General features: G+C 39.3%; 1 protein-coding gene across 3 annotated transcripts in view; it reads left to right on the forward strand.

Annotated features, from left to right (window-relative positions):
- The window catches only part of hdgfl2 (HDGF like 2), a 57,090-nt gene that overhangs the window by 18,717 nt on the left and 25,935 nt on the right, over nt 1-12,438 (forward strand). For all 3 annotated transcript variants that reach the window (XM_072593851.1, XM_072593853.1, XM_072593852.1), the window contains exons 2-4: nt 7,800-7,876; nt 8,443-8,581; nt 10,633-10,779. In XM_072593851.1, coding sequence (XP_072449952.1) covers nt 7,800-7,876; nt 8,443-8,581; nt 10,633-10,779 — 363 coding nt within the window. The remainder of the gene's footprint in view (nt 1-7,799; nt 7,877-8,442; nt 8,582-10,632; nt 10,780-12,438) is intronic.

Here is a 12,438-nt window from a genome sequence, read left to right on the forward strand (position 1 = left end):
TAAACTTTATCCCTTGGAATTCTATTGCCTCCAAATGAGCAAGCGTGAATTGATATTTTAGCAAACAGAATTTTGGTATTTAACCTTTAAGGTGTGCTCCGTTCCTGTCATTGCAAATGACACTGGTCACAGTTCGAGGCAATTACTATTAGGTTGAACTTAGCTGAAGCTATTTGGTGATGCATAAACTTGAAACAGGAAGAAAAGCCAAGTTGATACAGTTATGATTCAAGTTAAAAGGAGGGACAAAGGAAAGGATCTAAAAGCAAATTTGCTAACCCCTTCCAAATGACACTATCAAGTCTTTTGACTTCTAGTATTGTTATGCTAAATTTGGTTGTATGAATGGCAATCTTTTTGATTGGAAAAATATTTCTTGAACATTTTTTCATTGGAAAAGAACGTCCTCTTATAACAAAATTGGCATTTTATTTGCCTCTCCTTACATTTGTGCTTCCTGAAATACAACCACATGAATCGTAAATTCATTTTAGGAGGATTGCCTTCACTGTGATACTACGCAATGGAGCTCCCTGTGATGTCATTTCTTTCTCCTCTCTGTGCGGACTCTGGATGCTACTGTTTGTATGAATATTTGGCAACTTTTTTGACTCCATATCTGTCTAGGCACACAGCATGCTGACAGAAGGTCTTCTGACTCAGAATAGAATTTGTTCATTCCTGCAATTTGTTATTGATAATCAGTTCTCGACATTCACTGTCAGAATATACCTGTTATTGTTGTAGCAATGCGCTTGTTTTATTAAATTGTGAAACTCTTATTAACAGCAGTATTTGCTTTCAGACAGCCATTTAGATTTGCTATTTAGCATTTGTTAAAATTTAACCTGCCAGCTGTCAATTTACAATATTGTGTAGTACTTTCTTTGTTCTGATAAATCGAGAGAAAGTTTTGTATTTGCAAGTAATGTTTGTTGATTATCTGGTGGTAAACTGGTCCCTGCCAGCTGCAGCTTTCAGTAAGCAGTCTGACCAAACTTGAAACAGAGCTGTTGGTAATAAATTTAAAGTCTTGGTTGATTTGCACTTCATTTATTTCCTTTTTGTTATTTGCATAGCTTTCTATCCAAATACAGTACATCTCAGAGCATGTAAATTAATCAGAATTAGCAATTAATAACCTGTTCAAGGTCTGAATAATATTGAGTTAATTCTTAATAATTGTTACGTCTGTACTCCATTATACTCAATGGCATAACTTTCTCTGAATTTGCCCATTGTCAACAACCTTGCAATTATTCATTGATCAGAAACTAAATTGGACCAGCTGTAAAAATACTGGTTATAAGAAATGCTCAGAGAATTCTGTAGCAACTGTCTATCCTCCTAACTCCCCAGACCTGTCCACTATTAATTGACAATGCATTAGGCAGGAATGTGTTGCAATACTCCACACCTCTTGCCTTTTGTGAATGCAACTCCATCAACACTCAAGAAGGTTAATATAATCCAGGTCACAGTAGTTCATTGGATTGGCACTCCTCTACCTACAATTTCAGCATTCAATCCCTGAGCCACTTGTCTGAAGTTGTGATAGTCATGATGACTTAACTGGAAAAATGTACTACTGTTCAACAAACAGTCACAAAATGTTTAAAATCTCAATCAGACCGCCAAGTTGACTAATTTTCCTGACTGACAGTATTCAGTACAAAAGCAATTCACACCATGTTTTCTCATTAACAGAAAATAGCTATTTATTTTAGTACACCTCTGCTATGCAACTTAAATTGTATGGTTTCAGAAATGCCAAATACGAATGCACTAATTCATGATTTAAGCCCGATAAAACACTTTTATGGTTTAAAACAAATGTTGTGGGTGGAAATTAACAGACAGGGAAACCAAAATTTTGAAGATTAATTCAAGATCTCTATCAAGGGTTAAATTCTCTGTTGCAATTCTTTTTCATTTCAGCAAGATGATCTGCTGTTGTTTGTAAAGCAGTAGTCATTTTTTTTTGTTTGATTAGTTAAGCTCAGGGAACCTAAGCTTTCCTAGTTTTTCTGTCTTTTCACTGACATGGAGGAAGAAGGGAAACAACACTTCAACAGATTTTCCAGCTGGGAGTATTGGATAATGTGCAAAGTCAAGAGCTTTGTGAAAATGTATATATTAAAATAAGTAATGTTTTCTCCCTGACTTTGAAGTTAGTTGTAGCATCCCTGAAACTATAATTAAGATCACGAGACTTGATCCTGGATGACAAGAGATGTTGAGACTTTGATCAGAAAAAGAGGAGGTATGGCTCCGGTACAGGCAGCTGAGATCAAGGGAATCTCTGGACATATATAGTGAATACAGGAGTTTACTGAAGAAGGAAAACAGGATGGCGAAAAGGGGGCACGAGAGAGCCTTGGCTGAAAACAGTAGAGTGAATCTAAAGAGGTTCTTTTAAGTTTACTGAAGGGAAAAAAATAACTAGAGAGAGAATAGGACTCCTCAAGGACCACAGTGGACAGCACGGTGGCACAATGGTTAGCACTACTGCCTCACAGTGCCAGAGACCCGGGTTCAATTCCCGCCTCAGGCAACTGTCTGTGTGGAGTTTGCACATTCTCCCCGTGTCTGCGTGGGTTTCCTCCGGGTGCTCCGGTTTCCTCCCACGGTCCAAAAATGTGCAGGTTAGGTGAATTGGCCGTGCTAAATTGCCTGTAGTGTTAGGTGAAGGAGTAAATGTAGGGGAATGGGTCTGAGTGGGTTGCTCTTCGGAGGGTTGGTGTGGACTTGTTGGGCCGAAGGGCCTGTTTCCACACTGTGTAAGTAAGTAAGTAAGTCATCTAAGTAAACCACTGGAGATGGCCAAGGTCTCAAGTGATTATTTCTCCTCTGTCTGCTGTAGAGAAGACATGAAAACTTGGGAAAGTTAGTGGTGATATCTTGGGGACAGTTCATATCACAGTAGAGGAAGAGTTGGACCTGTTAGAATGTATGAAGATGGATAAATCTCCTGGTCCTAGCAAGTATTTTTGCATCATCATTCGGCGCGGATGAGGTCCCAGAAGACAGGAAGATAGTGAATGTTGTGCCCTTATTCAAGAAAGGCTGCCAAGAAAAAACAGGGAGCTATAGACCAGTAAGCCTAACGTCTGTGGTGTGCAAGTTTTGAGAAGATTCTGAGAGATAAAATATACATGCATTTGGAAATACAGGAAATACATTTGATTAGGAGCAGTCAGCATGGCTTTGTGTATGGGAGATCATGACTCTCAAATTTGTTAAAGTTCTTTGCATTGACCAGGAAGGTTGAGGGCAGGGCAATAGACATCGTCTGTGTGGATTTCAGTAAGACCTTTGATAAATTTCCATATGATTGGCTGCTCTGGTAGGTTAGGTCACATTGAATTCAGGGGGAGCTGGCAAATTGAATACGCAGTTGACTTGATGGAAGGAAGCAGAAGATAATAGCGGAAGTATGCTTGTTGGACTGGAGGCTTGTGACGAGTGAAGTACTTGGGGTCAGTGCTGGCCCCGTTATTGTTTATTTATAATCAATGATTTTGTTGAGAATGTGCAAAGCATGATTAGTAATTTTGCCGATGACTCTAAAATAGGTGGTTTTGTAAACAGTGAGGAAGGTTATTGCAGCAGGACTTTGATCAGCTGGGGAAGAAATGGCAAATGGAGTTGAACATAGATAAGTGTAAGCTCTTGCATTTTGGAAAGTCAGATCAAGTAGCAGTTTCATGGTGAATGGTAGGGCCTTAAGGAGTGTATTGGAACAGAGGAACTTTGGAGTTCAGGTGCACTGTTCTCTGAGAGTGGAGTCCCAGGTAGACAGGGCAGTGAAGAAGGCTTTTGGCGCACTAGCTTTCATCAGTCAGGGCATCGAGTATCGAAGTGGGAAGTTATGTTGCAGTTGTACAGGATGTTGGTGAGGCCGCAATTGGAGTATTGTGTTCTGTTTTAGTCACCTTGCTATATAAAGGATGTTATTAAGCTGGAAAGAGTGCAAAAGAAATTTACAAGAATGTTCCAGGACTCCATGATCTGAGTTATAAGGAGAGGTTGGACAAACTTGGACTTTTTTTTTCTTTAGAGCGGGCGAGACTGAGGGGGATCTTATAGAAGTGTATATGATCATGAGAGGCATGGAAAGGTTGGGGAATCGAGGACTAGAGGGCATCAATTTAAATACAGTAAAACCTGCACCCTCACCACCCCCCTCACCTCTATCCAAGGCCCTAAAGGAGCCTTCCACATCCATCAAAGTTTTACTTGCACATCCACCAATATCATTTATTGTATCCGTTGCTCCCGATGCGGTCCCCTCTACATTGGGGAAACTGGGCGCCTCCTAGCAGAGCGCTTTAGGGAACATCTCCGGGACACCCACCAATATCATTTATTGTATCCGTTGCTCCCGATGCGGTCCCCTCTACATTGGGGAAACTGGGCGCCTCCTAGCAGAGCGCTTTAGGGAACATCTCCGGGACACCCGCACCAATCAACCACACCGCCCCGTGGCCCAACATTTCAACTCCCCCTCCCACTCTGCCGAGGACATGGAGGTCCTGGGCCTCCTCCACCACCGCTCCCTCACCACCAGACGCCTGGAGGAAGAACGCCTCATCTTCCACCTCGGAACACTTCAACCCCAGGGCATCAAAGTGGACTTCAACAATTTCCTCATTTCCCCTTCCCCCACCTCACCCTAGTTCTAAACTTCCAGCTTAGTAACTGTCCCCATAACTTGTCCTACCTGCCTATCTTCTTTTCCACCTATCCACTCCACCCTCCTCCCTGACCTATCACCTTCATCCCCTCCCCCACTCACCTATTGTACTCTATGCTACTCTCTCCCCACCCCCACCCTCTAGCTTATCTCTCCACGCTTCAGGCTCACTGCCTTTATTCCTGATGAAGGGCTTTTGCCCGAAACGTCATTTTCGAAGCTCCTTGGATGCTACCTGAACTGCTGTGCTCTTCCAGCACCACTAATCCAGAATCTGGTTTCCAGCATCTGCAGTCATTGTTTTTACTTCGGCATCAATTTAAAGTTAGAGGGGAAAGAATAAAAGGGAACCTGAAGGGCAACGTTTTTTACACAGAGGGTGGTACGCATATGGAATGAGCGCCAATGGCTGTGCTTGAGGCAGGTACATTGACAGCATTTAAAAGGCATTTGAACAAATCCTTAGTTTAGAAGAATATGGACCAAGTGCACGTAACTGGGTTAGCGTGGATGGACGTTTTGATCGGCATGGACCAGTTTAGGCCAAAAGGCCTGTTCTGTGCTGTAGGACGCTATGACTTACTTTAAATCAGTTGTTGTACCTGAGATCATTTGATATAGTACGTGGGATATTTGCTGTCTTCTCATGAGATCGCTTGGGATATTTGGACAGAGGAATAATAATGAAACATAATTGCACTGCCAGAGGAAACTTGTACCCAAGGCTTGAAGCACACATTTTGTTCAGCACTGTGATCCTCTCCTATGTGTTGTTAAAGACAGGTGTATATTTATTTCCAGTTAATTGCTTGAAAATCCATTGAGAGTAATTGAGGATTAGTGAACACTGATTTTAAAAATAGCTAAAATAACTAAAATGTTAAATAAAACTGTACATGTAATGAGACTATTTCAAGGCACTGATCTGTTAAAAAAAACTGTATAACATGTTCTGTGTAGAGTGAAAGGACACATCAAGGTTACACTTGAACTTCAGGTCAGTTTGTTAAAGTTCCATTTAGCCAAGTGGTAATATACTGTTCCCAATAAAAGGCGAACTTGAATTTAAAACAAAAAGAGATCTAAAGTTTGAATCATTTAAATACACTGTGCGAGGAAACTATTCAATACATTTGTGCCCGTGCCAGCTCTTTGAAAGCAGTATCCAATTAGTTAGTTGTATTACTCTGTTCTGTCTCCTGTTTATCTTTTCCTCCAAGTATTGATGCAATCCTTTTTAACAAGTTATTATAGAATCTACTTCACCACTCTTTCAGGCAATTTTATGTCCTTGAATATAGATTATCTTAATTTCATTCTATTTTGAGAATAGAGCTGTCAGCTTGTGTTTGATGCAGGTTAGAGGCTCATGTTTTCTTTGTGCTTGCAGCTTCTGACTAATATTCAGAAAGGCTAGGAAAGAAATCCCAGTTTAATTGCTGCAGTTGAATTTAGCAAAGTCCTAATAGCTGATAAATATTACTTTGTAGTCTGGTTACATGTCGTTAATAGAAAAAATATTATTGTATTTTCCAGGCCTTCCTGGAAACTCTGATTCTGTGTATGTGTGTTTTGTATATTTCTTGGTTAGTAGACCTTCCTGATGAACCAACATCAAATCAGTTTTATTACCTGATAATAAAAGCAAAATACTGCAGATGTTGGATATCAGAAACAACACAGAAATTGCTGGAGAAACTCAGCAGGTCTGGTAGCTCCTGTGCAGAGAGGACGAGTTATCATCATTTTGAGTCCAACAAGTCCAGAGTTTTGAAGAAGATTCATACCAGACTTAATGTTAACTCTGATTCTCTCTTCACAGATGCTGCCAGACCTGCTGAGTTTCTCCAACATTTTCTGTGTTTGTTTTATACTATCTGATGATGTGTACTGGCAGCTGTGTGCAATGTTGCAGTACATCTGTGCTCTACCACTGAATTTTTTTTTAGTAGCTGTTTTTTATCAACTTGTCCAAATGTGTTATGATGCATCTGTGCAGCAGATGGGAAAATTTAAACACCAATAAATTTGACCAGTTAAAACAGGAAAGAATTAAAGCCAGTAAATGGTGATTGTATTAGTTGTTTGAACTGTGATCAACAGGCTGTGGTAATTTCTTTGGATTTGGAGAGTTACTAGTTTTATTTTTATGTAACAGGCCAGAATTAAAAAATGGAAATGAAGAAATGCAATAAAGTTTCTTTTGGTACCTTTTGGATTTAGTTGGGTAGCCAACTTGTTGCATCACTTCCTGTGTTCTAACCAATATTTATCCTTAAAACATCACTAATCAGAAAGAGGGATTTTTAAAATTAACCTGTTCAGAAATGCGATTACACACCACCTGGAGTGGGTGGATCTTGAGTCGGGGCTCTCTGGTTCAGAGGTGGGGACACGGCCCCATGATCCTTTAACTACTTGCAGATAATCTTGTCATCTATTTCTCTGCGATTTGATCAACCTTATTCAGTACGAAGTTAGCTACTGCATTTCTGTACAATATAGCAGTAACTGTACTTCAAAATCGCTTCATTGGCAGTAAAGCACTTTGGGACATTTATACATCATCATCTTTTAAAGATATCAATGCAAGTCTTTCACCTTGATGTGCTGAAACATGTTTCCCAGGAGCCAAGTTTGTGTCTTGTTAAATGTTGGTGCAAGGTTAGAAACAGTGCTTTGGAAACGAATCAAAATCCTGTGAATATCATGCATTTTGATTATATATTTTATACTATCTGTTTGAGCAGTCAGCTTGCCTGTGAAAAGAGAACAGGAGGTGGATGCTTAAACGAAGGGGAAAAATGGGAGCTTTGGAAAAAGTACAGAAGCCACCACTGAACTCATAAATTATAGCAATCAGATTCCAAAAAGGAGTTGTTAACATTATTTATTATTATTATTATTATTATTATTACTGATTATGCTGCAAAGTTTGTTCTATAATAAATAACGTGCAGATAATTTTGTATGATGAAATTCTCTTATGACCTAAACAAGTGTTTGGACATGTGTGTTCCACACATGTAAAATTAACTAGCTGTGTTGGAAAATTGGTGTTAATGGATTTTTCATTTGTTTAATTCCATATTTTCTATTACAGATTGATGATGTTGCAGAGGGAGCTGTGAAACCACCATCAAATAAATATCCAATTTTTTTCTACGGCACTCATGAAACGTATGTATCTCTGCCTTGCAATAGCTGTGTAATATATGACCAATCATAATATTGGATCTTCATTTGTTTATAAGGGTGCATTTTGTTTTAGTTTTCAATCTAATTTCTCATCAGTATGATGCTTTGTATTCAAGAATGACCCTTTTGTTATGCCAAGGGAAAACCGGTTTCAAATAGTCTGGTGCTTATTTGGATGCAGTATTTAATAAGATAATTGATTTAGGGTTGATCAGAAGATCAAACAAGTATCATTACTTGCGATGTGTGGTTGGCCCACAAGCGCTCCAGTACAGTTCTAAAAAGTAATCTCTAATCAAATACTTTGTTTTTGTTAGTCAGTCAAGCAAAACTGAAAAAAGAAGGAAAATTACCTGGGGAAAATATTCTTTAATTTGCCATTCTTCAGATTTCATACATGTGAATCTCTCCCTACTAAGTTTTCACCAACAAATAATGACAGATTTTGGGATTTTTGGAATGTGTACATAAGTAATTTTGTGAAGCTCACAATGATTCTTTAAACTACATATAATTTTAGTTTGTTTCTTTTTGTTTTGGTTATCCAGTGCATTTTTGGGACCAAAAGATATTTTCCTTTTCGAAAAATATAAAGATAAATATGGGAAACCAAACAAGAGGAAAGGATTCAATGAAGGACTGTGGGAAATACAGAACAACCCGAACGTCAGCTTTACTGCACCACTGGTGAGTTAGACATCATCCTGTCTAATGTAGGATTCCACTGTGCGAAAACACATTCATTCTGATGTTATGACTACTACTGAGAGACGTGACATTCGTGCTTATGAAATTGTGATGGTTAAAGAACACTTATAAAAATATTCTTGATGACCAGAGTATGCTGTTAAGTTTGGAAATCTTTCTTTTGTATGAAGCATACAAAAGTTTAATTCAAGTGCAATTTTTCAGAAAACTGAGATGAAGAATAAAAATAACTCACGTTGTTCAGATCTTATAAGTGATAACATCAAATTGCCAAAGGACTTCGGAGGAAACAATGTAGGAATTACTGATTTCTTTTTACTATTTGTTTTAAAGTATGTGCTCTGTTTGTTGCAATATTCAGACAATGGGGAAAAAAAAGCTCAATTCCACCACGTCTAAGAATTTTGGCATACTAGGGTGACACGCTGTACATGTTCTATTTAAATTTCTCTTTCACAATTGAGGTCTGGCCATTTTAAGGATAACAGTGTACCTTCAAGGAGAGATGGAAAAGCACAGCCGGTCAGGCAGTATATGAGGTGCAGGAGAATTGATGTTTCAGGCATAAGCCCTTCACGTGCTGTGCTTTTCTAGCACCACACTCTTCAATTCTGACCTCCAGCATCTGCAGTCCTCACTTTCTCTTAACTTCAAGGAGATGTAGCACCAACAACCATAACCAAGGGAAGTGATATGGTTTCATAAAGGAAGGTTCCATAACATGGACTGAAAGAGACCACCAGGACAATCCCAGAACAAAATTATCATTTACTATTCAGGGTGTTGAGAAACCAGAATCCTTGGAAGTGGTCAGGTGCAGCTGTGAGTTGGGCTTAGGGCACAAAAGAAGCACAATTTGGTATATTAGAAGCTGAGGAGAACATGGAGGAAGGCCATGGGTTATGTAATGCTGGTCGTTGTGACTTTGTAACCCTTTTAGAAAGTAGTATTCTGTTCAAAGTAGCTAAAATACCTGGAACCATGAATCGGCCCTGGATTGCATCAGGGTTCTCTTTTGCTAATCATTTTTAAACCCTTTTAACAGCACTAGCTAACTTCCCTACTGGTGCTGGTTCTGAACATGTTCGACTCCAACATCTTATCCTTGCCAAGTGGAACCTGTACCAATCTTGATGCCTTTGAATTCTGATGCCCTTCTTCCTACATCAGTTCTCCAACCACGTGTCCAATGGCTGAATCCTCAAATTGCTCTGTTCAGTAGCACGTGCCACTGGGAATAATTCTGTGGTTAGGTGTTTAAATCCCTAAAACCTGCTTTCAGGATTTCATATGATGATCTACCATCGTAATTGGTGTCAATAGGCACCTCTGTCTGTTGACCCTGTACGAGAAAATTGTCCTGGAGCAGCTATGGGGCACCAGGGAGGGAATGTATTATCCTGGAGTCATGTCAATGGTGGTAGAAATGCCTGTCTATGCTTTCAGTCATCAAATCTCTTGTCTCTATTGTTCTTCTGCTTTTCATTCTCCATGTACAGCTGTGCCAACTGTCACAAATTTGGCTATTGATTTACTGTTCTGAGGAACCATCACATACTCCAGTATCTAAAATGGAAAAGCAGTTAATGTATGCGAACATATTGGGGCATTCCTGCATCACCTGGCATGTTCTCTTCAACTGTATGGTGATCGTCCGTTCCCTGCCTGCCTGCAAGCTCCTAACCTGAATTGTGACTGTCTCCCTTATGTACTATACACCTCATTCTAGCCCCCCATGGTGACTGCAGCCACTGCATATCTTCCTTCACCAAATGTTCCACTCTTCTCCTTTTTAAGACTCACCTTTTATTAACTTTGTTTTTAGTCATTTGTCCTAATACTTTTTCTTTAGAGCTCATTCAAATTTTCTCTGATATAAACTAAGGGTAAGTTAATTGTTTTTAACACTTTTCTAGGATTGCTGGCTGAGTGTACATGTTCCTGAAATAAGAAAAATGAGTAAATAACAACTGTCGCTTTTATTTTCCTTTGTGGCTTGAACCCATTTCTGATTTTCCATTTCTGTTTAGCCATCAAGCTCATCAGACAGTGAGGTTCCAGAAAATGAAGTGGTCCCAGGAAGTGGAGCAGAAGTGGAGAAAGAAGTGAGTGATGAGGACTCTGACAAAGGCAGCATTGAACAGAGTGGGATCAAGAGGAAGCCCCTCCTTACAAAGGTAAACTCTTACACACAGATACTGGATTAGTGGTGCTGGAAGAGCACAGCAGTTCAGGCAGCATCCAACGAACAGCGAAATCAATATTTCGGGCAAAAGCCCTTCATCAGGAATAAAAGCTTTTATTCCTGATGAAGGGCTTTTGCCCGAAACGTTGATTTCGCTGCTCGTTGGATGCTGCCTGAACTGCTGTGCTCTTCCAGCACCACTAATCCAGTATTTGATTTTCAGCATCTGCAGTCATTGTTTTTACCCTCTTACACACAGATACCAGTTTTGTTTGTATTTTTTAAAACATCTAGCCTTGGTGAGACGGCAGCTCATTTTTTTTATCATTCTCCCCCAACCTGCTCATTATTCCTTCTCTGCTGAAAGAAAGCACTACCACCGCCCGAGGCTTGGTTACATTTTTACTGTTTGCTTTAGCATTCTCTCAGTTTATCTCAGTAGTAGTAGTAGTAGTAGTAGTAGTAGTATGCTCACCTTAGTATTGATCTTTAAACCTATGGTAATATTTTGCAATGCAAACAGAGTATTGGCTTGTCAGAGGTGTTTATACTAATCAGAGCTAAAACCAAGATCCACCTCTCTGTTCAGATGGGTGTAAAAGATTTTGCAATGCTCTTTGAAGGTGAGCAAGGAATTCTAATGGTGTTCTACTCGAGAACTTTAGCAACACAAAAATTCATTTTTGAAAGAAATGAATAACCTATCTATTTAACTGGAATTTGTGGACCGAGCTGAAAATTAGCTGACTTTTGCTTGCGAGACCAGAATTTTTTTCATATTGATTTAATAATTTTGGGACATTTAACGATGTGAAAAAACATGACATTTTATTGTTCTTGTGTGGGAGTCGTTAACGATACTGACATTTTGTTGTCCATCCATAATTGAACTGATTGGCTCTCTAGGCCATTTCAGAGGAGATTTTTCTGAGTCTGAAGTCACAAGTGAGCCAGAGCAGGTAGGAAAGCAGACTTTCTTTCCAAAATTGGATGATAACTGGTGATGGCCAGTCGTCATTAGACTAGTTTATTTAATTCCAAATTTTATTGAATTAACATATTGCACTGTACAAAGGTGAGATTCAAGCCCATGTCCTTGCAACATCAGGCTATGTCTCTGCATTATTAGTCCAATTACAATAATGCTATGCCATTGCCTCCCAGCTTTTTCTCTCCATCTCCTACTGACTTGTGGTCTCTGTGTCTGTCTGTGTGTGTTTTTTCTCTCTCCTGCCACCCACCCCCTCCCTGTTTTGACAGCAATAGGGGAGAATTTGCACTGTAACTGACTACTAAGCACCTAGCTAAAATTGTCTTTCACATCCAAATTGCAAGTGCATTTTAACCTTGCACCAACATTGCATCCAAATAGTGAACAATACCAGACAGTCATCAACAATGAATGGAGACCATTCTTGCTCAGTCAAAAATGTTGACCATTTTAAGAAATCTTATAAATTACCAAATCCTTTTCAAGTAGATTGTTGGCCAAGGCTGATGCCTCCCAAAACAGATTATAATCTGCAGCAACCTTCTTCTTGACTCACTTAAATGTAATCTAAGCTTTATGCAAAATGATCAACTCTGAAATTAATAGAATTCATACTCCGTAAATTAATGAAATTCAAAGGATAGGTTTTAACTTGAATAT

Source organism: Chiloscyllium punctatum, chromosome 24 (genome assembly GCF_047496795.1).
Source record: "Chiloscyllium punctatum isolate Juve2018m chromosome 24, sChiPun1.3, whole genome shotgun sequence".
NCBI lineage: Eukaryota > Metazoa > Chordata > Chondrichthyes > Orectolobiformes > Hemiscylliidae > Chiloscyllium > Chiloscyllium punctatum.